Source organism: Sinocyclocheilus rhinocerous, unplaced genomic scaffold (assembly GCF_001515625.1).
Source record: "Sinocyclocheilus rhinocerous isolate Xijiao unplaced genomic scaffold, SAMN03320098_v1.1 scaffold533, whole genome shotgun sequence".
In the NCBI taxonomy this organism is placed as follows: Eukaryota; Metazoa; Chordata; class Actinopteri; order Cypriniformes; family Cyprinidae; genus Sinocyclocheilus; species Sinocyclocheilus rhinocerous.
The window spans coordinates 360,925-387,126 of NW_015642843.1; the positions used below are offsets into that span (position 1 = coordinate 360,925).

General features: G+C 37.3%; 1 protein-coding gene across 4 annotated transcripts in view; it reads left to right on the forward strand.

Annotated features, from left to right (window-relative positions):
• The window catches only part of ogdha (oxoglutarate dehydrogenase a), a 34,420-nt gene extending 8,218 nt beyond the window's left edge, over window positions 1-26,202 (forward strand). The window contains exons 4-25 of one of the 4 annotated variants that reach the window (XM_016574143.1): window positions 1,717-1,819; window positions 8,684-8,728; window positions 10,042-10,092; window positions 11,877-11,992; window positions 15,068-15,222; window positions 15,499-15,645; window positions 15,728-15,818; window positions 15,928-16,107; window positions 18,894-19,022; window positions 19,115-19,294; window positions 19,391-19,543; window positions 19,637-19,739; window positions 22,161-22,289; window positions 22,377-22,527; window positions 22,684-22,811; window positions 22,911-23,089; window positions 23,200-23,271; window positions 23,373-23,498; window positions 23,609-23,681; window positions 24,478-24,641; window positions 24,718-24,872; window positions 24,959-26,202. In XM_016574143.1, the coding sequence (XP_016429629.1) occupies window positions 1,717-1,819; window positions 8,684-8,728; window positions 10,042-10,092; window positions 11,877-11,992; window positions 15,068-15,222; window positions 15,499-15,645; window positions 15,728-15,818; window positions 15,928-16,107; window positions 18,894-19,022; window positions 19,115-19,294; window positions 19,391-19,543; window positions 19,637-19,739; window positions 22,161-22,289; window positions 22,377-22,527; window positions 22,684-22,811; window positions 22,911-23,089; window positions 23,200-23,271; window positions 23,373-23,498; window positions 23,609-23,681; window positions 24,478-24,641; window positions 24,718-24,872; window positions 24,959-25,079 (2,751 nt within the window). In that variant the 3' untranslated portion in view covers window positions 25,080-26,202. Of the gene's footprint in view, window positions 1-1,295; window positions 1,390-1,716; window positions 1,820-8,683; window positions 8,729-10,041; window positions 10,093-11,876; window positions 11,993-15,067; window positions 15,223-15,498; window positions 15,646-15,727; window positions 15,819-15,927; window positions 16,108-18,893; window positions 19,023-19,114; window positions 19,295-19,390; window positions 19,544-19,636; window positions 19,740-22,160; window positions 22,290-22,376; window positions 22,528-22,683; window positions 22,812-22,910; window positions 23,090-23,199; window positions 23,272-23,372; window positions 23,499-23,608; window positions 23,682-24,477; window positions 24,642-24,717; window positions 24,873-24,958 lie in introns of all 4 variants that reach the window. The other 3 variants (XM_016574144.1, XM_016574146.1, XM_016574145.1) reach the window with 3 other exon arrangements.

The window sequence follows — 26,202 nt, forward strand, 5'->3', positions numbered from 1 at the left end:
CAAAACTGGCGTTTGAATCATCAGTGGCAACGAAAAACACAGCGGCCTAGCGTGAGGGGAAGCCCTGGCTTAGCGTGCGCTGAGGCCGGGATAGAGTGAGCTGAGGCCGGGCTAGCGTGAGCGGAAGCCCTGGCTTAGCGTGAGCTGAGGCCGGGCAAGAGTGAGCTGAGGCGGCGGGATTGAGAACGGCGGTCCCGGCGGATCCGATGAAGGAGCGGTGAAAACGGTGAAAGCATATCCGGTGATCCACAGCACTAAGTTGATGTATTTCCTCAGCAACCAGCACGGATCAGCTCCAGGCATGACGAAGCAACAAAAAACACAGCGCCTTCACAACATGGTGGCGGCAACAACAATACTACAGCGAGAATAAAAGTTACGCCTTTCTTTCTTTGCGTGAACATTTGGGCGGCGTTATGCAAATCTTCCCACATAGTGACGTAGGTATGTGGGGGCGTGTTAGAACGAGCCGTTTTAGGTAGGCGTGGTTGACTCTTAACTTTTATAAAGAATATCTCTTTGGATTTGAGACTTTAGTCTTTGCAACTTTACAGATCTTCTTTATGCACCAAGAGCTTGTAACACTCCAAAGAGTAAGGAAAAATTGAAATCGCATCATATGACCCCTTTAATGTAGTCGATAGTTTCTAATAATAAAGAAATATGAATGCAAACTTTCAACTTTTCAGTTAAAATTTTAATTAGTGCTAAATATTTGTGAAATTAACAGTAATGACAGAGTTTAAAAATAAATCAAATGAAAAAATAAATGGGCCTCATCACACTGACGATTTTGTTTTTAATGTCATATGAAACTACAAAGTAAAAATGCAGCTTGCTGGGTCTTCACAAATCATAACTAACATATGTTTTATTTACAATGCTGAATTATGATGACAGGTGAACAGTTTCCATCCTTGACTTTGATTTATTGCACAGTGGCTAATAATAATCCTCCGGCACAGGCCACATAGGAACACGAGTAAACGGCAACACTAAAACAAGTGATCAGGTTCACCAACTATCACCACTGATTTTCCCAATAACCGGTAGTTTCATAAAGCAAATAAATGGTTCCATAAATGTGGCAATTAATCGGTAAAATTAAATATTGTTCGACCTCTAGCAGATAGTCCCGTTTGATTGAAAATGCCAAATTGTGCAATACCTAATTTTGGTTGTATCGTTTCACATCACACATTTGTGACACTGTGAAAGATTGGGCTCAATTCACAGTCATGGGATCTGCTTAGTGAACTCCTAATGTCTTGTGACTGCTGTTGCCTTGTTTCCAGGTAATGGGGCATCACAATGCAAGCCTCGACCCACTTGGCATCAGTTGTGTAAATTTTGACGAGGCCCCAGTAGCTACTGGGTTCCAGCATGTTGGTGAGAAATGTTTTCTGTCCCCCACAGCTCAACAGACCACCATTAATGAGCCTGTTTTGTGTGATTGTCGCTTTCCCCGTCCCTTTATCTGTCCCTCTTTCTCTCATTTCTTCTTTCCCCTGTTTTTCAACTCTTATACCCCAACCCCCTCTGCACCCGACACTTCATTTCATCTTCAATCACACTTCCTATATCATCTCGACCTTCTTGTTCACTTGCTGTTCTGCACTTCCTCTTCTGTGCCCTCTTTCTCCCCCCTTCTATATTCCTTGTGGGTGGTTTTGCGCTCTGCTCCCATGTTTGTGGGGGACCTCTTGTCTCCTGTAGATACGTGGTCACCATGTGGCTCAGCTGGACCCTCTTGGGATTATGGATGCTGATCTGGATTCGTGCGTTCCCACTGACATTATTACATCATCGGATAAACTCGGTGAGGAATTATGAATGTCCGCCAAACCTTGGTTAGGACTCTAGAAACTGCTTTCCATGACGGTTGGTGATTGAATCTCAGCTCCACCTTCATAACTTATTCAGAATGATGGGTAGTGTGTTAAATTCATGATTGAAGAAACTCATCAACTTTTCTGGAAAGCAGTTTTAGATTTTTTTTAGATTTAGACTGACTGTTGTAATTCTGGGTTTGCTGTGATCAAGGCCAGCAGCACAGTATTTGGCTTCTACAAAAGGAGAAGGCTATACATCACTTTAAGATAGCAGCTCCGCCCCTTCCTGTACAGTATCACGCTTGAGGTGGCTGGAACGACATGCTTTGCTAGACCAGTCTTTGTAGAGATTGGCTTGCTTATATGTTTTGACCTTGCCGTTACAAGCACACAAGCAAACTTTCTTTTTTCTGCACACTGTTCTGCTGGAGAGGTTAGGCTTGATATGGTTGCTGGTTTCCAGACACCATGTCATTTTACATTTGTACTTGTATCCATCGTGGACCAATGCTAGATGATGCTGAAACTCTTATAGGAGCCATCAGTGGTCTGATGGCAGACTGTAATCGGAAGTATTGTAACAGTCACAAACCTGTTAGCATGTTTTTTATATTGTAATTGTACTACCCACCATGAGGGGGCAACATGGAGCTATACTCTTAGATATAAAATGGGTGTAGGGAGTAGAAGAAGTCAGATTCGTAATGGAGGGAAGTAAGCATGGCTTATGGCTCCAAATAATCACTTGTCCTGATTGAGAAACCTTGAGTTTTATGCTCAATCTGAAGTAAGCATTGTTTCTTGTTTTGTATTGATTGAATGCTTTTGGGTAATTTGTGTAGTTATTTTTCTAATGTGATTTATTTCATTTTATTTAGAAGGACTCCACATTCTGTGGGATTTATCCTTATATTCATATGCCTGTTTTTGACCTGCATCATAAGGATGACTTTAAAGTGGGTTTTGAGGCTGTGAATTAGGTTGGCAACTGTTGTGGATTCTTGAACCGGGTTATGCCACAAATGTGACTTTAAAGACTTGTTCAGTGTTTGGAGTGATATCTACACCATGGATTACGTGTTGCACTGGGGACATTTTTGGATGGTATTCTTGGACATTGGATTTCATGGACATTGATTTCTACACTGTGTGGAATGAACATTCAGCAACTGTATCATTTTCGTCATCACATCAGAACAGATAAGATTTTGACTTGTATGCTGTCCTGAGTTTATGTTGTCGAAATATGCATGTTTGTTGTATTAAGGGGTTTGGAAAGATAAAAAGAGGTAAATGAATGAGAAGCATTTATTTATTGTTTTATATATAGATTTGACAGGTTTTGGTCATTGCCTGCTATATATACAGTAGAGCTAGTTTGCCTTATTGATGTCTTCTGTTGTGCCTTAGATCAAATCTAGTTAGGGGTTCCCTCCCTATAAAACAGATTTATAACCATCACTTTTATTAGAGTAAGGTAACGGTTATAGTATAAACCTCTCGATTCACATGCATTCTAGTTAAACTGTTGATTAAGGTTTTTACAGTCTTCTCCATCAAGCATCTGTACAAATTAATGACCATAGAGAGAATACTTTGAGGAGAATGCAAATGAGACTGATGGATGAAAGTACCATCACTTGTAAGCCTGCAGCTAATTAAATCAATTAATCTATTGATTCTTTTTCAGTTAGTAGTTTAATAATTAACAAATTTTAGGGCATCATTTAGAGACAGTAAATAAATTCAGCCCAATGTGAATAGTTCAACACTCACTGTAAACAAGTCACAACCATATTCTCAGGTTACCATAATGTAGGACTGTGCAAAAAATCGAATGCGATTTTCATGCGCATCTCGTCAGTAAAGGCGCTACTGTGATTAGTAGTAAATCTCCAGCACTTGAAAATCGCATTCGATTTTTTGCACAGCCCTACCATAATGACATTATCAAAGATGGCAATGTCGATATCAGTTCTCGCATTATATGATCTGACAAACAACTAGCTGTCAGTGCAGGTTTGCTAAGAATGCAGTTGAAAATTTGTCCTGAGAATTTGCAGGTGTCACTTCGGTTATAGAATGCAGCAGTCACACTCATAAAAAAACTAAATGTATGAACATAAACGTATTAAGTACAAAATATGAAACTGACAGCTGTATTATGTTGCCGTGTAAACGCAGCCTATATTCTGCTATTAGTTACCTTGAGTAGTATTAAGTATCATTTACTTCAGTGGTAGTTATGAACATAAACAGGTCGATACATTGGTGCATTTCATGAAAATTTAGTTTATGTAATCACACGGATACGTTTTCTACGTTGTTTACGCTTTGATTTGAACGAAAACGCAGCTGACACAGAATAGCATACGCTGTTTACGTTCAGTGGATAAAAAGACTGCTTGAACTGGCGCAAGCTGTTAGTAAATCTAGCCCATAATTTTAAGTTTTTTGTCTAATATGTGACCCTGGAGCACAAAACCAGTCATAAGTCGCATGGGTATATTTGTAGCAATAGCCAAAAATACTTTGTATGGGTCAACATTGTCGATTTTTTTTTTATGCCAAAAATCATTAGGATATTAAGTAAAGATCATGTTCCATGAAGATATTTTTGTAAATTTCCTACCGTAAATCTATCTGAACTTATTTTTTGATTATTAATATGCATTGCTAAGAACTTCATTTGGACAACTTTAAAGGCGATTTTCTCAATATTTTGATTTTTTTGCACCCTCAGATTCCAGATTTTCAAATAGTTGTATCTCGGCCAAATATTGTCCTATCCTAACTCACCATGCATCAAAGGAAAGCTTATCTATTTGGCTTTCAGACGATGTATAAATCTCAATTTCAAAAAATTGACCCTTATGACTGGTTTTGTGGTCCAGGGTCACATATTTCTATTTTATTTAAGCAACTGTAATCAAGTTTTTTTTTTTTTACCTTGAAATATCAGTTTCAAAATGATTCTCATGGTACGCTGACATCTAATAAAGTGATAGATTTTGTTTATTTCCCACGCTTGTTCTAGGAGTATATAAATTTGGTGAACTGGTTTAAAATTCTGTGAAAAAGGAGGATTACTTGACGGCAGCAACAAATGCATGTGTACTAGGGATGGGCGGATCGATCCTTAAGTATCGATACTTTCGATACTGATGTTGTATCGAAAGGATCGATCCTCACATAAAAATATCGATTCTAAAGTGCATTTTTTAACCATTCATTTTATTGATTAAGAAATTCGGTGCATACAAAAAGCTTCCAAGTATATTAGCGAATAATTGTGTTGGATAAAACCATTTCTCCTGCTCATCAGAACACACGCAAATGCTGAAAGACAGAACCAACCAATCACAGACAGCGTTCGCTGCTGACGCATGGCTCAGAGTTCTTGTTTAAATAGGGCTGCGTTTCCCAAAAGCATCAGAAGCGTAAGTAGATCTTAAGAAGCCATTGCCAAATTATTACATTACATTACATAACATTGTCTTTGATCACAGATGCATTTTAAAATATATTAAAATAGAAAATATTTATTTTAATTGTTATATTTCACAATATTGCCGCTTTTACTGTTTTTCTTTTTCTTTTTTTCTCTCTCAAATAAGTGCAGCCTTGGTAAGCATGAGACTTAAAAAAAAAAATATATATTACAAAATCTTACTGACCCCAAACTTTTGTGTACATGTAATATTCATTTTAAATTGGCTAGTTTGTGCAAGTAAATTTATTTAAACTGGTTGTTAAAAGTTCAAATGGATTGTGTTATGTTCTGTAATTGCTGTTAATAAATCTGTCAGAAAAAAATATGCTAAAGTTTCACCTTTAGGAGTACAACAGCCTGGCAGCCTTTTACAAAAATGAACCATGGTTTTATTACAGTAACCACAGTTTAGTATTTGTAGTAAAACTGCAGTAACCACAAATTTACCATTGTAATAATAATAATAATACATTTTAGTACTTTATTTTACATGAGGTACCCTCAAAGGTGCACCTTTGTAACTTATCTACCCTTAAAGCATGCATACTTGTATGGTACTAATATGCTCCCTTTTAGGGGTATAGTTGCACCTCTGAGGTTACTGCCCAAGTAAAGGGCTAAAATACAATTATAGTATATTTTATTTCTGACAGTGTAAACAAAAAAGGCCTATGAAATGTTAAAAAACATGGCTTTAAAATCTAATATTAAGTGAGTATAATTACTGATTATATTCTTTTAATAATTTAAAAGAACAGTTTAGTTTACACATTAACCCTAATGTGTACAACTGTCCTCTATAATTGCGACAGTGATATATTTACCACAGCGAGTTTCACTGACTTTACTGTAGGGGATGCTGAAGTTGCAAAAATACACAAAACTACATACAGTGGGTTTAATTTCAACTTAATTTAAATTAAATTAAAATTTAATTTTTAATTTTTAAATAGTTTCAGTTTTAGTTGACCATAACAACACTAAACCTAGGTGTTGAGCATTCAGAAATCCTGGGAACTTACATAGCACCTGAAAACATGTTGATCAGACTGTACTTCTATACAAACCCACATTTCTTTCATGATATTTAATATGGCATCTATTAAAGCACAAGAAGTCTTGGCATCTGATTGGTCCATAAAAGCATTTCAGTCAAGCTAAAACACCTGTTTGCCATATCACTTATTTGTTGCATAGCAACATTCTGTTATTGGCAGTCATTTAGTGAAAGGTTTACACTGAAATACACTACACTGAATACTGTATTCATTCAATACACTGAATGAATTTGCCTAGTAAGATAACGTTTTAATGAAAATGTATGTCCCTAATATATTAATATGTAGTAACCATTTTATAGATGTTTGGCGAAAGATTAAACTGATACCTGAAGCTGATCTAATGTAAAATGGTGAAAGTGTTTCTTTATCTCTCCTCTCACTGCTAAGCTTTGCCAAGTAGTTTACTAACCCTGATGCCCTAATGCCTCTCAGCTCCTTTATTTCCTTCAGAGACTAATGCATAAACACCTGTGTAACCAACATCTGGGTTATGTTTAACCTGGACACGGTTTTACCATAAAATAGAAATTAAGTGTGAATTAAGAAAAACGGGAGGGGACTTCAGAATACCACTGCACGCCATCTTAGATATAATAGACTTAACTCCATTCATCTATATTTATACCTTACTACAATTATAAATTTAATCTGTGCCCAATTTATAAACGGCAAATAAAAACGTTCATGTCAGGCTATAATTTCCTGCCTTAGTATGTTAATGTAGTAAATATTTTAATTAATTGTATTGTTTTTATTCAGCATATTTTGCCACAAAGTGAATGCAAAAAAGTCCCTCTAGGTCTGATAATTCCCTATAGGTGATTTGTTTAACTAGTTACTCACATACATAAACTACAACAGTACATTTTTTAAATAATTCAAAAGAATCCTTTTTTTAGTGTGTTGAACCAGTACTTTCAAAACATGTATTCATTTCATAATTTATTTTCACTCGGCAGTGCCTTTTGTGTGTATATTGATGTAGGTATGAGCGTATGTGAGCATTTATTGCTGCACTTATATAAGAGGACAGCTCATAAAATAATTTGCACTCTGTGCATTGTCACTGTATATAGAGGAACATACATTAAAGGTGTTCTGACATATTTAAAGGGTGCAAATTTCCAAAAATAGTATTTTGTTTGCTTTCTTGAGAAGCAGCATTTTATATCTACTTCATACCCTCTTAGTACATATTTTTCAGGATCCTTGCCAGGTTTCCCAGCATTTGCACAAACTACACTGTAAAAATAAATAATAACTCCAAAATTAAAAAAGAGAGAGGACTAAAAGCTAAATTATGACTCTCAAGTGTAAAATCTTTATGGTAAATAAGCATTTTCTTTGAAAGTACAGTGTTTATCCTTTCTGTAGCTAGTCTTGGCTCTGCCTGGCAGTGTGTGGGATTTAATTTCAGCATGATCTTCTCCAGTCATGAAGGCTGTGATTTATCATGGGCCTTGAAACCGTGACGGCTGCAGGAATTGCTTGGTTTGGTGCCTGGTGTGATTCAGTAAAGAAAAGTTGTGTTTTGTCTGGAATCCATATTAAGATGTGTGGTTCACCTCAGTAAGTGACTCTTTAAGCCTCGTGCACACCGGGACAATTATCGCGCGCGCTTATCGCTGACGTTTTTCGACGTGTCTTTTGTGTTCATACCCAAGCGATTTTCGCAGGCGATGAGCCGAGTGAACGTGCAAATTCACTCCCTGACATTAGATGGCGCTTAATGAAAAACAGAAATACCCCGGTACACATCGAATCCTATTTGATCTGCAATTCCTCTCCATAACTCCCTCTTATCGAGATTTTTGTAGTCGCTGTCACGTTTGTCGTGAAGCCATTTGTGTTCAGACACCAATGAGACCAGCAGCTCTACATTCATCTTGCCTCGATGCATCTTCTTGGTCTACTTACTTCCTCTTCGTTGTTAGGTATCAATGTGTGCTCGGCAAGACCGTTTTGTGCTTGAGCGCCACCAAGTCGTGTTTTACTGTAACTTCAGTAGCTCCAGGCACGTGAACAAAAGTGCCAATCTCATTGGTGGGCCAGTTTTTAACGCGGCGCGTCAAACAAAAAAAACAAGCCTGAGACGTTTTTAAAAAAATGCACACTCACATTGTTTGGCACTTTGTTTAGTCGATAATCGTCCCGGTGTGCACAAGCCTTTAGATATCATTAGTGTAGCTGTGCTGTAGTTTAACGTTTGTTAGTCTCTTTCATTGGGATTATCTTTGTGAGGTTTTGGGAATCACTAACTCCCAGTGGATTTTTCTTCCCTGCTACTGCCTCTCCAGACCTTACACATGTCAAGACACGTCTAAGTGCTCTAACCGTCGGAGGTAGTAGGCTTTAATGTCAAAACAGTTCTGTGCCTCTTGCTGTATAGCAATGTTTTAGTAGCTGCAAGTAGTTTTAGCTGCTTTTTTGTGGGCATTTCTGATTTTGGCAGTGCTAGTTAGCTTTGTGGCCACTTCGATTTTATGCATTATATTTTTCCAAAATTTGAAGAATTCCAAAAAATAAATAAATAAAAAATCAGAAATGTTCTTTGGATTTAAGAATGGCAGCTGTAACTAGTGTTTAAGGATAATCATTCAAACAACTGTCAGAAAATCTAGAATATAGAGACTCTGTGAACCTAAAAATTCTTGAGCACAATCTGAGAACAATGGTGTGTCTTCATTTAGCAGCAAATAGAGGTTTATATGGTATATTGTGGTAGCTTTTAGGGTTAAACATATCAAAACACCAAAAATATTCTGTATATTGTCAGTTTTTGTTTTGTCGTCTTCAGTCATCGTAAAAACTTTGCTTTTTTTAGGGCTGTCAACAGAATAAAATAGTCAATTGTGACTAGTTTTGGTAGTTCACTCACTCTTAATCTAATTTCTAACTTACTGATTGTGATTTTTAAATAGATTTTTTTTTTCTGTTCATTCAGTTTTAATACATTTAGATTCCCTTGTAAGGAGAAAAAATATCTTTGACACATTCTGGCATACAAAATAGCGAATTGTTTTAAATGTAACAGCATTAAGTGAATGTAATTAAATAAAAATAAATAAATGTACTGTACACTACTGCTCAAAGGTTTGGGTTTGGTAAGATTTATTAAATGTTTTTTTTAAAGAAGTTTCTTCTGCTCACCAAGGCTGCGTTTATTTGATAAAAAATACAGTAAAATTGTGGAATTGTTACAATTTAAAAGAACTGTTTTCTATTTGAATAGATTTAAAAATGTAATTTATTCCTGTGATGCAAAGATGAATTTTCAGCATTATTACTCCTGTCTTCAGTGTCACATGATCCTTCAGAAATCATTCAGAAAATGTGCTGCTTAGAAACTATTTATTTTTCAGGATTTTTTTTTGATGAATAGAAAGTTAAAAAGAACAGCATTTATTATACTGTATATGTATTTACTGTCACTTTTGATCATTTAATGCAGCTTTGCTACTTTGAACTAGTGTAGAATTTCAATAGATAAACGCTTGAGCCGCTTTTTTTTTATTTATTTTTTTTATATATATATATTCCAAAATATTATAGTCATTTCCAATGTAAGACTGCTTAAAGTTCATTAATTGCAATGCTCAGGAGAACTACACATTACACATAAATGTACATCTGTATTTTTCACCTTGCTTTACAGAGTCTGAATTTCACTTTGCTGAAATTTCTCAAACCTGTAATTGGGAAAAGGGTAATTCATATGCTCTAAACAGCTGTCCAAATACCAAATAGTAAGGGTGATGTATATTTAATGCCTGTTTTGCATAGAATTGTGTTAGCAGCAGCATTTAAAATATCCAAAAAGACAGAGTTCCTGATTTTTCATTGCCTGTGACATGAGTCTGTGTGTTTATGCTGGTGCTGGTGAATGGCTCAGCCTACATGAATACTGCCATACATCTGTAATGTCCAGAATCCCATAAAGCATTATAAGGAGTGTACAGACTTTACATAGACAACTTTTAACAGTGTATTTCTAAATCATACACTACCACTATACATTACCGCAAACACTAATATCAACTCCTCTCTTTGTAAAACAGTTTGTATCAAAGTAGTACAGTAATATGCCACCCTAACAGACAAATGGGTTGAGGGTTTAAAGCAGATATTAGACACTGTTTGTTTGTTCTTGTGGGAATACTTCTAGGTGGAGGAACATTTGGTTATGCATTATTGTCATTTGTTTGTCAAACTCAACAGTATGTAAACAGTGCTATACAGATTACGTGCCCCTTCCACACAGTTGTATCTGTGCATGTGCCCAACTTTATTTTTTTTAACTGATCAAGTTGGGATATGACTTCTGCGGATATGATTGATAAATTATTATATCATTCTGATAAGGCACTATTCTCTGTGCAACTGCTTTAGAACAATAGTCAAATTAACTGAATTATTTTTCTTGTGTGTAGAATTTTTTTTATATTATTTTATACAATGCAAATATTTTCCGTATTGCAATAATTCTTCAGTACATTGTGACAATATTAAAGCCAGAATAATGCATTGTAAATGGATCTTTAATAGTTTTAGTTAACAATAACAACACCGATCTACTAGTAAGCTTCAATAATTAGTCTGGTTTAGTCTCCAGCCTTTAAGCTCAAAACAACCCAGAATATTCCTTATGAGCTTTAAAAGATCATAGTCATAAAAGATGCTGTTCAAAGAAAGTAGGACACGCACATTTAAAAAAAGAAAAAAAGATTATTGTGATGAGATGTGGACATTGTGTTTGTAGTGAAGAATGCTTCTGCTCAAGGTCTGGCTTTTTTTGGGGAGGTTATTTTGATGTGGAGTGCATTTTGATGGCTTTGCTGTCCTCTAGCTTTAGATAAGGTGAAGGGAAGCTTTATGTGGCGGTTAATAAAGTCTATGTACAGTATTTAGTTTGGATGCTTTTGTAATATTCCTAAAACACACACACACACACACACACCCTCTATATCCACTTCTTTATTCCCACATGTGCACACACACATATACACACTAAAAACAAGGTCATACTCTCTCCCTATGCTCAGCCTCCTCTCATTCTTTCTCCTTTTCCATCCATTTACTAACCATTTCATACTTCGTTCTTTTTATATATTGTCCGCTTTGCTGTTACCATTATTTAACATTTATCATGCTATTTGCTGGTGCTTTTTGTTATGTCCACCTTGTTTCTGGTTATGCATGGCATCCTCACGTTTACTCCATTCATCGTCACTAACTCACACATGCTTGTTTTTTTCTCTCTCTCTCCCTGTCTGTCGTTTTTTTCTTGTTTCTTGTTTTTATCATTTATATCTACCCCTTCCCTCTCTGGATTGTCTTTTCACTTTGTTACTTTAATTTCTCCTCCACCCCCTGACATCTATGCTGGCCTTCTTTTGTGTTTCTTCTCTTTTCTGTTGACCCTGTCCCCCTCCCTCTCCACCTGCCCTTCTTCTCTGGGTTGGTTGGACGTGTTGTGTGTTTGGCTGTCAGGTTTCTATGGGCTGGAAGAGTCTGATCTGGATAAAGTGTTCCGCTTGCCCACCACCACCTTTATCGGGGGCAATGAGAGCGCTCTGCCCCTCAGGGAGATCATCCGCCGCTTGGAGGTGAGTGAGGACACAAGGATTATTTCAGCCTCAGGTCTGTGTGAATGTTTCTGTCACACAGGAAGACTACCATAATGCAGTGGTTCTCAAACAGGGGCTGGAGCCCACTAAGGGGCCCCAGCAAACTACTGGGGGGGGCCTCAAGATTTTAAATAAGGAGAAAACAATTAAAAAGATACTTCCTCTTTTTTTTAAACACGTCCTGCAGTTTAGCAACAGTTAGGGCTGTCAAAATGGCTGAAAAACTAAATTCGAATTTTGTACTTAAATATTATCAAAATTCGAATTATATTCGAATTTAAAATGCATAATTTCAGTTAAGGGGGAAAAAAGCTTTTGGCTTCTCTCCTGAGGCCACAAGAGGGTGCATCGATCAAAATAAGTCTCGAGATATGTTTTTTCAAAGTTGAACTTACATAAATTTTACATGGCTTTCTAAAAATGTGGCTTTTGCGCGAGACGCGAGTGCAACGGTGATATGTCCCTCTAGAAAATGCGCGAAATATGCATTCTGTGAACAGCTTGGTTTCAGTTTTGACGTAAACAAGATCTTCCCTGCATTGATGTTCTCTTTTCCCGCAATATTTGTAATTAACAATGCAGCAGCGCCGCATCTAGTGGCTTCAACTGGATAGGCGAACAAAAACATTAAAATGTAATGACACTTACATCGTCATCACATCTCGTGCGCAACTGATAAGGCTGCCTCCTTAACGCACACCTAAAATTCGAATGCAACGTTTTTGCATTCGAATGTGGATTTTTATTTTAAATTCTACGAATATTCGAAATTCAAAATTTTTTTGACAGCCCTAGCAACAGTATACTGCATTTTATGAAAATTACTGATTTAACTGATTTGAATGTTAAGATTGGGTTTTTAGGGAAAGCGTAGGAATGTGCGCTAAATGGAATGCGGCACAATAATAGTTTTACTATTAATAGAGATCTTCTGGATTGCAAATAGTGAAAATGCATCATAACTCGGGGTGTAACAGTACACATATTATTCGTACCGAAAATTTTCGGCGCGACATATCACCATATACTAACACCTCAGTTCTGATGTGAGCGTGATCACTCCTTCATCTTTATTACTAGTTTTAACGCAAAATATACATGAATGAACATCTCACCCCTCATGTAATCGCTCAATCAGTGTTTCAACCACGGAAAGGCGTCATTAAAACAGCTTGTAAACAAAATGTGATGTAGCATTTCATTTACCTCAGGCAAGTCATCAGTGTCTACAGCTCGTTATTTGTTAGAGAAATGAAGTCTAGAGAAGAGCATTCTGCAAAATATTAGACTATACTTCATTATATTTACTTTACCTGTTAGTGATGTCTTAATTATTTAATTTATATGTTTAAATAAATATTTTATGAAACAAGTTGACTCTGTAAATTATTATATTTCAACAACAAATAGAAATTGTATAATTTAGACGTTAATTTAAAAACAATGTACATGTTTATTACTATATTATAGTAATTATTATAGTTAAAAATAAATATTATTATAGTTATAAATAAATAGTAATTGAATTTATGTTTGGGCTCTGTTGTTAAAGCTGCAGTCCGTAACTTTTGGTGCTCTAGCGGTTAATAAACAGAACTGCGTGCGTCTCGCAGAAGAACATTGTAGCCGGAGCTACTTCTCTCTGTTTATGTCTATGACGAATCACGCAGGTACTGGGCTACTCCGCAGCGGTACCAACCCGAACCAGTCTAAATAGTCAGAATATAAAACACTTATTATAGGTGTACCATGGGATTCAAGACAAGCCAAAAACACGGTTTGGAAAATGGATTCATGGTGTACTCGCTTATTATATACATTTTGTAAATTTTGAACACAAAAAAGTTACGGACTGCAGCTTTAATTGCAACCTTCTAGTAAAGATAGGTTTCCCTATAGTTTAGAGCAGAAATCTAAGGTAGATTTTTATCCCTAAGAAAAATAATTATAATTGAATTTATTTAAAGGAAGAGCAATTTGTTCAGTAAACCATTGTTCAATTAAAAAAAAAAAAAATTTATGTTTAGTTTTTTTCATCCTGCTGTACCAAAACCATACTGAACCGTGACGTCAAAGCCGAGGTACGTACAGAACCATCATGTTTGTGTTCCGTTACACCCCTAATCATACCTGAATATTTCAATATTCTTGCATGTAGAAACGGATGGCGAGATCTTTATGTATATAAATATTAAATATAATTAATAATTTTGTATTTTCTTAATTCCTCCAGTACCGAAAGCAGAACCGATAACATCCGAGCTTATTGATACTACGGTCTTTCATAATTTGGCCCTGGGGCCCATTTAATACTGGGTTTTGGTACCCATCCGTAGGGCCTTCCAATATTGTTGTGATCAGTGGGTGGTTTTGTAGTCAAAAAGGCATTGTGCAATAAATCTCATCTTTGTTGTTTTTGTTTTAATTCAGGTGATTGCTTTAACCAGCCATGTCTGCGTTTACCAAAATCATTGTAAGCCTAAATTGATCTTAGCTCCATTGGTGGCAATGGGTCTACGATATATTTAAGCTTACGATGCTTATAGGAAACACAGCCCATGACAGTATCATTTGCATTATTTATTATGTTAGGTAGTATTGATCCAAAGTCTGTAGCCACATAGCTTCACCATAAATATTAAATGCAGTTGCCCCAAAACTTTTTTACTGCTACACAAAATAGACACTCTTGTACACCTCTGTGATGCTTAAAAAATGACTTGAGTGATGTTTGAATGTCATTGCATTACATAATAAAACATCAACCCAGCTTTTTTTCCTCAGAACCAACTTCATGTTTCTGAGCCTTTTTTTCCACAGTTGAATTTATGAGTCAGTTCTCCTCAAGTTCACACATGTCCTTTCAGAGCAACCACTGACGTACTTCTTCACATTAATTATGAACACGGTTCACTAATTTTTGACAACATGTTTCACATTACTGTTTGAAGCATGACAAAAGTCTTTTGGTTAAATGGTAGGGTACTGTTCTAGGTGTGATTTTTGTTACTTCATGCAGTATTTTCTTGGTTGCTGAAATGTTGTGTTTCTCAGATGGCGTATTGCCAGCATATAGGGGTTGAGTTCATGTTCATCAATGACCTGGACCAGTGTCAGTGGATCAGACAGAAGTTTGAGAGGCCTGGAGTCATGCAGTTCAGTCTGGAGGAGAAGAGAACACTGCTGGCTCGCATGGTCCGCTCCACCAGGTACACACACACAAAGGCCAAATGCGAGAGTACACATAGGAATACATGCATTAAACCTTTTCTTACAAATTCTGAACATTTGTGTCTGTCTGAACAGGCACATTACCAGCCGTTTGTCCAAATTAAAGTCTATTTCACACTGTACATTTGCCTTTTTATGACTGTTGTAATGCATTTCCCAACACTGGATGTGTTTAAATGGATATTTTGTTCTTGAAACCCAGGTTTTACGGTTTTTCCTGCAGCTCTGTAATATATGTGTGCTGATTTCTGCAGGTTTGAGGAGTTCCTGCAGAGGAAATGGTCATCTGAGAAGCGCTTTGGGCTGGAGGGCTGTGAGAGTTTGATCCCTGCGCTCAAAACCATTATTGATAAATCCAGCGAGAAGGGTGTAGACACGGTCATCATGGGAATGCCTCACAGGTAGAAGAGGAGATTCAAATGTGGAAACCTGACATTACAGTGCCATTACGATGATTCTTGGTATCTCTGTCTGTCTCTGTAGAGGGCGTCTGAACGTGCTTGCCAATGTGATCCGTAAGGAGCTGGAGCAAATTTTCTGTCAGTTTGACTCTAAACTGGAATCTGCCGATGAGGTCAGTGACGTTTTGTGTCTTGTGCACTGTTTTGGATCCTTGTGATCTTACTCATCAGAACAAACATAAAAACCACTACAGTTGATTAAATATGTCTGTACCACTACAGGGTTCAGGAGATGTCAAGTACCACTTGGGCATGTACCACAGGAGGATAAATCGTGTGACTGACAGGAATATTACTTTGTCATTGGTGGCCAACCCTTCCCATCTGGAAGCGGTGAACCCAGTGGTGCAGGGCAAGACTAAAGCAGAGCAGTTCTACTGCGGAGACACAGATGGCAATCGGGTGAGACATAAAGAGCATCAATCTAGGGCTGGGTTGACATTATTATTATACACATTATCATTCAAAAGTTTGGGGTTTTTAAGATTTTTTTTTTTTTTAAAGTCTCTTCTGCTCATAAAAAAGCTGCATTTATTTGATCAAGAATACAGTAAATATTGTAATATTTTAACAGTAAAATTGTAAAATATTATTCAAATGTTTTGTATTTTAATATATATTTATAATTTATTTCTTTGATGGCATATTTTCAGTATCATTTCCAGGGTTCCCATGCTTCTTGAAAGTACTTGAAAGTACTTGAATATCAGACACATGGATTCAAGGCCTGGAAAGTACTTGAAAACAAATATAGGTCCTTGAAAGTGCTTGAAATAAATTTGAAATAAATTTTGTTTAGTAGAATGGTGCTATTTCAAAAATGTTCCTATGTGCGCTGTCAAAGGCAAAACGAAACTGCGCTAATGATTGGGGTGGAGATGGGGTAGCGCGAGAAAAAATCTTAGCATGCGAGCTGATGCGCACATTGCGCAGCCCTGCATGAACCTATGGAGGACTTGCATTGTCTGAACACTATTGCCTGATTTTGCTCTATTTCTTCAACGAAAATAGTTTCAAACAATGTAACAGCTGAGCCGCTGCGCATCTCCATTCAAACACAGTGTTTCGTTTACATATGAATGGGCGTTTTTAAACGAATCTGATTCAATTACCCATTCATAAAGAGTCACTTGCTTCGTTCCTGAATGAATCAGCCATTCGAACTAATCAATTGAATGAATGATTCAGTGCTAAAATCAATGACTTGCCGCCACCTACTGGCAGTTTTACTTTCATTTTAAAGTATCTTTTCTGTTATTTAAATCATTTAATATTTCTATATTCAAAATTTTATATTTAAAACATTAACCTCAACATGAAGTTATGAATTTAATTGCACTCATTTGACCGCAGAGCCTCATTAAACCATCTGAAAATACACTTACAAGCCACTTTCGTGTTCTTCTGTGCCACCTCTGTAGTACAAATAATTTTTTAATACTGATTTCATTTAATTGGTAACTTATTCTTATTCTACTTGTTTTTATTCTGTTTTAATTAAATAAATAAAAAAGCTTACAAATATAATTTTTTGAATCTGACAAAAGATGACATAATTTTAATAAAGTTAGAAAAATGCCATTACAAAGGTAAAAACAAAATTCCCTGTACCTTGAATCTGGCGTTCATGAAAGAGTGGGAACCCTGCATTTCTCCAGTCACATGATCCTTCAGAAATCATTCTAATATGTTGATTGCTCAAGAAACATTTATTTATTGTTATTATCAATTGTGCTGCTTAATATTTTTTTGTTGAAACCATGATACTTTTTTTCAGAATTCTTTAGTGAATATAAAGTTCAAAAGAACATCATTTATTTTCAAATATAAATCTTTTGTAGCATTATGAATGTCTTTACTGTCGCTTACGATCAATTTAATGCATCACTGCTAGTGGTTAAACGGATCGTAGTTGATCCGTGATCCGTACGGACCAAGCCCCACGGTTCGGCACGCATCTGATCCGCAGATTAATTGCAAAATTTAACCATAATGGATAACATAATAGAGTATAAATTTATCATTTGTTCGTATTTACACAAGCAAGCGAATTTTAAACAATCCCAGGGAGAAAAGGCGAAAGGGAACTCGATTAGTTACTTGCACGCTGTTCTCTACGTGCACAGCGAAAAATGATCCGATCCGTGGTCAAAAACCGTAATGTGATCCGAATCTTGAGATTTGTGATCCGTTGAACCACTAATCACTGCTGAATAAAACAATTGATTTCAAGAAAAAAAATCACTGACCCCAAACTTTTTAATGGTATCATTTTCCTCACAATGTTGCATTAATACTTTGGTCCTTGTATAGAAATAGGTTACATTCATATAGTGTTCTACAGTTAAGTTAATGAAGCAGGTTGTCTAAATAAGCTTTACAAATAATCTTTTTCATCTAACACTCACTTAAAATTAATCTTTAAATACACTAAAATGTATAATACTAATAGCATACTTGTATTTTTGTGATTAGCAATTTTTCATACTATACATTAGGAAGCTGCCTAAATTTACTTGTAGCATTTAAAGGGTCATGAAACCCCAGACTACTTTTTCTGAGATTTTAGCAGAGGTGTTTGTGTTGCACATCATAGAAGACAATATTAGCATCCGATAATTTTAACTGTTGGAGAAAACTGGTTAATTTTAAGCTTTTTTGCGCTATTTTCATCTTCCGGGTTTAAAATCTACATTGTGTTGATGTCACAATTTGTGACGTGGCAATGGAATATAGTACATCGCTGACACGGTGGAGTCTATTAAATTATTCATGAGACTGCGTGTTCTTATCCAATGAGAAGACGCTTCGCTTAATTATTCACAACAGCATGTGTTGATTTGCTATGATTTGCTACGTTTCAGACTGTGAGACCGCGTTCATTAACTGAGAGAAACATTCATGGATCGAAGAAGAGTGTTTGTTTTTGCTTTGTAATAAGAGTTTCCTTATGGACTTAATGATTTATTGATTTAATAATATAATATAATAATGATTTCTTAGTCACGACATGACCAGTGACATTGGCTTATAAATGTTTATGTGAGAATTTAATATGGTGCACCCCTAGTACCTTTAAGATGCATTTTAAATGGCTCTGTTATAATGAACTCAGAACCTGTTTTTAATTATATACCTCTTGTAGAAGCAACAGCTTTTAAATGTTCTTGTGTGTGTTTTTGTTTCAGGTGATGTCCATTCTGCTCCATGGTGACGCTGCATTTGCAGGTCAGGGCATCGTCTATGAAACCTTCCATCTGAGTGATCTGCCCTCCTACACCACACATGGCACTGTGCATGTGGTGGCCAACAACCAGGTACACGTGCACAAACAAACCCATGTGTAACAGTACATGGTAACACACCCAATCAGACGTCCTCTTAATACCCCGCTGCATCTCTTTCTCAGATCGGTTTCACCACAGATCCTCGTATGGCACGCTCTTCTCCATATCCTACTGATGTTGCCCGTGTGGTCAATGCCCCCATATTCCACGTCAACGCAGATGATCCTGAAGCTGTAATGTATGTGTGCACCGTGGCCGCAGAGTGGAGAGCCACCTTCCACAAAGATGTGGTGGTGGACCTGGTGAGTGGTGGTGTTTTGTGTCTTTTATAAACACTTTATTCTTACTTATTGTTATAGTTCATGACATCAGTCAGGCATATGACATCTTTCCTTTAGGTTTGTTACCGCCGTAATGGCCACAACGAGATGGATGAGCCGATGTTCACCCAGCCGCTGATGTACAAACAGATCAAGAAGCAGAAAGGAGTGCTGCAGAAATATGCTGAGAAGCTCATTGCCGAAGGCGCTGTCTCACGACAGGAGTATGAGGTCAGACGGTCCTGCCCAGAGCCAATCAGCTGACTCTTATCTTCAGCTAGTCTTTCTGAAAGGTTTTCATCTGTTTCTTGACTCTGTCCACAGGAAGAGATTTCTAAGTATGACAAAATCTGTGAAGAAGCTCATGCTCGCTCAAAGGATGAGAAGATCCTCCACATCAAGCACTGGCTGGACTCCCCCTGGCCAGGTGTGTGTGAACATGGATATTATTGAATTACATCCTTGAATTATGACCAAATTTGTTGAAGAAATACTGTCAGACTCAGAAGGTACGTCCACAGGATTCTTCATTGAATATTTCATAAATGGCCTTAATGTTGCAATGAAATGGAACTAGTAACTAGAGATGCACCGATTGTAATTTTCTTGGCCATTTCCGACCTGCCAATAACGATTTGTGCCAATCCCGATTTTCTTTCTAAGAACTGTAGTTGACGGCATATACTTTTTTCGAAAAAAAAATTTCACAATTTTTTTTTTTTTAAACATTACAATTTCCCCAAACTGCACAAAGTTACAGGATGTTCTCTCAATTAAACAACTCTCAAAATAAAGTGCTCTGTGTCTGCCCTGTGAAAGAGGAAAAAATAACAATTCGGTGAAAATGAGTTGCTGTATATAACAAAACCGATGTAATTTTCCTCTGTTTACAAACGGGCAGTTTTTTGCTAACCTTATTAAATGTGTGTCATCTTTCATGTCAAATTCTTAAATTTGATCAATTCATTCAGAAATAACTGTAGAGTTTCTACCATTCAAATGAAATTAGTATCAACACACTCCATCTTTCCACTGCAGGAAACACAGGAGCTGCATCTGAAGTAGCATTAGATGTGTTTACACAGACAGTTTAATGAAGCTGAGATAAATGCATTTACAGTACACTGCAATATTGCAAAAGCGTAATTAATATTATGCGATTTATGTTTTAAATAATTTTTGCACATACAAATAAGAAATGTTGGGAAAAATGCAATGATACTTTTAAATGTGAAACCAAGTCACCAGTAGGGGGCATCAAATGACCGTTTTAATGAGTCAATCATTTAGTCATTCATTCAAACGATTCGTTCAAATGGCTGATTCATTCAGAGACCAGGCAAGTGACTGGCCGTTTCTCAATATGCGTTCTTATGCGATCTTGCGTCCTTGTGTTCTCACTCTACGTCATCATTAACCGTCGAAGTTCAATTCCAATACTCGAGAACGCAAGAACAGAGGACACATGAAAGTGCCTGGATGTGTTCTTGATATCGAGGATGCATCGAATGCAGACTTGAGATAATCGAACCGTTAGAAATCCCAGAAGACGCTGCGGGTGAACGACGTACGGAAGCCTGTAAGCTTTAAACTTCTCGTTCTCGCTTAAGAGATACCCGCTGCAAGCATGCAAATACGTGAAGGCTCGTGAATGTAAACATTTGTCGTTTTGTTTTGCATAATTTTAATAAAGTGAGAAAGCCTGTCATACTTTTTATTGGCATATTAAAAAGAATATGGAACATTATACATAGGTAGCCTAATCATTTTCACAAATACATGCAGTAAAAAGCTATAAAATAATATGAAAATATTGTCTATAGTAAAATGAAATGTTTTAAAAGCGTTATGGCATTTGTTTGTGATGTTATTGTGCATTGCTTGCTGCTGTCTCGCTCCTTATAACCTGCTGTCTCTGTCAATTGAACAGCAAGAACACAGCGCATCTCAATTCTCACAAAGACGGATTCTGTGTTCTCACGTCCTTCCGAGTTCGTTCTTTCAAGGAAGCCTGGCAAGACCGGTCTCCACGAGAACACAAGTCCGTTCTTTGCGTTCTTGGAATTGAGAAACAGCCACTGTCTTTATGAATGGGTCACTGAATCGTTGACTCACTCGATTCATTCAAAAACGTGGATTCATTCAGTAACAAAACACTGCTGTGGTGCTCGGAGACACAGCAGTTCTGCTGTGGCTTTGATTAAGAACTATTTTTGTCAGCACAATTGAGCAAAAACTGTCAATATTGTTTCCCTGAAAGTCCAGTGTAAGTCACTTAATATTGAATTTTAGTTTTTTGAACTACTGTTGTATAAAATCAATGTCACATTACAGTCGTGCTGATATTTGGGAAAACATCTTGGTCGTGATGTTGCATACCTCGTAACAGTAACAGATTTTTTCTTCCATATTGGGACGTACATCTGAATTAAATGGATTATTGAAAAAGAATAAAAGTAGGACAGAAACTTCTGTTCATCAGTTGTTGATTGGATTTTAAGATGTAGGCATTGCACTCAAAAGTGGAGACATATGACCTTGAACTTAACTGAGGGGATTTTATTTATCTATTATTTTTATTCAACTTAGTGATTTATTAAACTGGGAAAATGCTTCTCTCTAAACTTTGTTGGAAATAATGTCTTTCTTTAAATGTTTTGTTCCAGTTGTATCTTCTGGTGACCATCTGGAAGTGGGTGGTTCAGAATGAGTTGCAATATGTGCCAGACTTAATGCTGTGAAGTCAAAACATTTGACTAAGCAAGACTAATTTAAAAATGTACAGCATTTTGCTGCTGCGTCATGTGTTTCTAGATCTTACAGCACAGTCATTGTGTTTGGTGTGCAGGTTTTTTCACTCTGGATGGTCAGCCCAAGAGTATGAGCTGCCCATCCACCGGTCTGCCAGAGGAGGAGCTGACCCACATCGGACAAGTGGCGTCATCAGTACCCGTGGAGGACTTCACAATTCATGGAGGTGCACTAGACCTAAAAAATAGTACATAAATATGCACACATTTCATGCATTCTGTTACTATAATACTTGTCTTCCCTTCACGTACAGGTCTGAGTCGTATTCTGAAGGGCCGTGGTGACATGATCAAGAACAGGACAGTGGACTGGGCTCTGGGAGAGTACATGGCCTTTGGCTCTCTACTCAAGGAGGGCATCCATGTGCGTCTCAGTGGCCAAGATGTGGAAAGAGGAACCTTCAGGTATAAACAATAACATTGAACATTTGAACCAAATAACAAAATAATCATCATGTAGTTATGAATCTAAATCTAGTTGGGTAGTAACATCTACACACTTCTATTTCATAGACCATTTTTGTTAAGAGGTCACTGACCTGTTGTTTGTTCCATTTGCAGTCACCGTCACCATGTTCTCCATGATCAGAACGTAGACAAGAGGATCTGCATTCCCATGAACCACGTATCCCCTAACCAAGCCCCATACACCGTCTGCAACAGCTCTCTGTCTGAGTACGGAGTACTAGGTATTCAGACGCTCGCAGTACTTGTTAAAATGATCTCTGAAAGGTAGAGGACTCTCAAGGAAACTCATGTTTTCTTTCATTCTGTGTGGCTTTCTTTAGGTTTTGAGTTGGGCTTTGCTATGGCCAGTCCCGATGCTCTGGTTCTGTGGGAGGCCCAGTTTGGAGACTTCCATAACACGGCTCAGTGTATAATAGACCAGTTCATCTGCCCTGGCCAAGCTAAATGGGTCCGCCAGAACGGCATTGTCTTACTGCTGCCACATGGCATGGAGGGCATGGTAAGGCTATTATTACCCACAATTCATACCACTTTTCTCTTCTCTACTGCACTCATCCTTGTGAGCTGGCTGTAAATGAGTTGATTTGGTTTTATTTTGTTCCTTCACAGGGTCCCGAGCACTCTTCTGCCCGTCCAGAGCGCTTCCTGCAGATGTGCAATGATGACCCTGACTTTAACCCTGTAAGACTGTCTTCTAACGTCTCTAAATGTTAATACTGTCTTGATATTAACAAAGATTTCATAGTCTGAATATATCAATGCAACTGTTATTTTGGCTGCAGAACGTCACTGATGACTTTGAGGTGCGTCAGCTGTATGACTGCAACTGGATTGTCGTAAACTGTTCAAATCCCGCCAACTATTTCCATGTAATAAGGAGGCAGATCCTACTTCCCTTCAGAAAACCTGTGAGTTCAGCTGTCTGAGAGCATCTGGATGTTCATTGATTCATTAAATGCATTACTGGTACTTAAAAGAACAATTAGAATTTTTAATTTATTTATTTTCTTGTTTTTAGCTTATTGTCTTCACCCCCAAATCTCTGCTGCGTCACCCGGAGGCCAAGTCTAACTTTGATCAGATGCTACCAGGTCAGAAACGATTTGTTTCTTGCTGTTTTAAAGGGAATTTATTAAACAACTGTACCACTTTAAAACACTATATTGCTGGGATAGCATGGTGGCATCAGCATGGCCATTTAAAAAAAAATCAATTATAAGACTTCAAACATCATGTCAACATTACATGAGGGTTTTAAAGCTGCAGGCTTTGGGAGAATGTGAAACAAATTTGAAATAAGAAATGCAAGAGCTTTGGAAATCAACTCTGTGATGAAAGTGTGATTGTATGAGCTAAATGGGAAATCTGATAGATGGGTTGATTTAAATTTAAAAAAACGGCAAATCTGAAGAAAAGCTTTTAGTAGTGGTTGACCACTATAGATTTTTTTTATGTCTGATGTCGATATCTTAAGAGAGCAGGGTTGCTAATGGCCAACAGAAAGGTGGTATAAATGATATCATACAATTAAATGATAGTAAATAACACGGTGCATAATTTCTGCAATTAAATGTATTTATTTTAAATAATATTTACTCAGATGTAAATAATTTACAAATAAATAAATTTAAATATATTATTATTAGAGTTTAATTTTTTAAAAATTACCTGTAAAATTAGATTTATACTTTTGATTTTGTAATTCTATTAGAGTATCTTTCATAATAAGTTAAAACAGATCAATAAAAAGGAAGTAAATAATGTAACCAACAGTACACTGAAAAGTCTAAGTTTGTGTGCACTGGGAATTATATTTTATCAAATAAATACCAGTTAACACTAATTCAACATGCAAATAAACAATACTATCTGTGTGTATCTCTCCAGGCACTCATTTCCAGCGTGTGATCCCAGATGATGGACCGGTAACTCAAAACCCCTCAGAGGTCAAGCGCATCGTCTTCTGTACAGGAAAGGTCTATTACGAGCTCACACGTGAACGCAAAACACGCAACATGGAGGACTCTGTGGCCATCACTCGCATTGAGCAGGTATCACCGTCTTCAGTAGAACATCAGCAATGCTTTCTTGTGTGATGATCTGATTCTCCCTCTCGCTCCTCCCCAGCTCTCTCCTTTCCCGTTTGACCTGGTGAAGGCTGAGACTGAGAAATATCCCAATGCTGACCTGGTCTGGTGTCAAGAGGAGCATAAGAACCAGGGATACTACGACTACGTCAAGCCCCGCATGCGCACCACCATCGACCGTGCCAAGCCTGTCTGGTAAACTCTCGTCTTCTCCTGTAGAGCCGTGACACTCCAGGTGCTCTGTATTTTGACCAGTCCTCACCCTGTCCTTCTGTGTGCAGGTATGCCGGCCGTGAGCCTGCCGCCGCCCCGGCCACGGGAAACAAGAAAACCCATCTTCTGGAGCTGAAGCGTTTCCTCGACACTGCCTTCAACCTGGACGCCTTCAAAGACCACGTCTAAACCTGTCCTTCAGTCCACAAAGAAAACGATAACTCACAAACACCCCATTCACCCAGCAACCAAATACACTAAGAATAGCGATACAGTTTATCCAATGTGTTCAGGTTTGCAAAACACACTCTCTGTCCTAGACTCACTCACTCACTCTCCTGTATGAATTCACTATTTTTTTTGTTAATATTGTTCATTTCAAGCCTTCGTCACCATTGTTGCCCAGTTCAACAACACCAAATGATGATAAACCGCAGGAAATTCAGATTCTCTTGGTTAAGTATGACAGCACAAATGTTGATTTGAATAGACCTAATGTATTTTCAACCAAAGCACAGCTCCAGTCCTGTTACAGATACAGCGATCACGTCTGTTGCCTCCAAACTCACGATTAAGAGATTTTTCCTTAAACTTTCAAAAGTAGGGTTGTTGGTATCAACACTCTCAGCGGCTATATGGCTTTAATTTGTATGTTTGTGTTTTCTTTTGTTTTTCTTCATTGATAATTGTGGGCTAAGTTCAGAATAAGGGAGAATTTTGGCACATACATTTGCAGAGTCTGGATAGTGGGCTGGATTGTAAAGTAAGTGGTAAAAATGACACTTTATCTGTACCTTTGCACTGTTTTCTGGTAAGAAGAAAAAACAGTTGGTTCTCTGAAGTGGATGTTGCAGTTGTATGATTGTATTTATGTAAAAATGGCTTCGTATTCAGAGGAGGAAAGGCTTGGCGTTAAAATCAGGACTGCGGAAATTTGTGTGGCACCTTTACATGTATGTGCCTCTGTTCTAGTTCCAAATCATTGTCTATAGATGGCATTGTATAGTCTGTACACTCGGCTAATCATTGATGCAGCCTGGTGCAGATAAACCCCCTTCAGAACTCCAGTCCTCCTTTGCCATCTGATAACATGTGCCATACAGCCCAACCCAGCAGCAGGAACATTTAATATGGCAAGCAAGACAGAATTACACCTGTTTGTGGTCACTCTTTTAAATAGAAACCAATGACATCCTTTTGGCTTTTTCAAAGAGAGAGAGCAAATGATTTTATTTATTTTGGTTTTTGGAGGAATAAGATTCTGTCCTCGTAACAGTTTAGCTTCATACAATAAACTCATTATCTTCTCAAA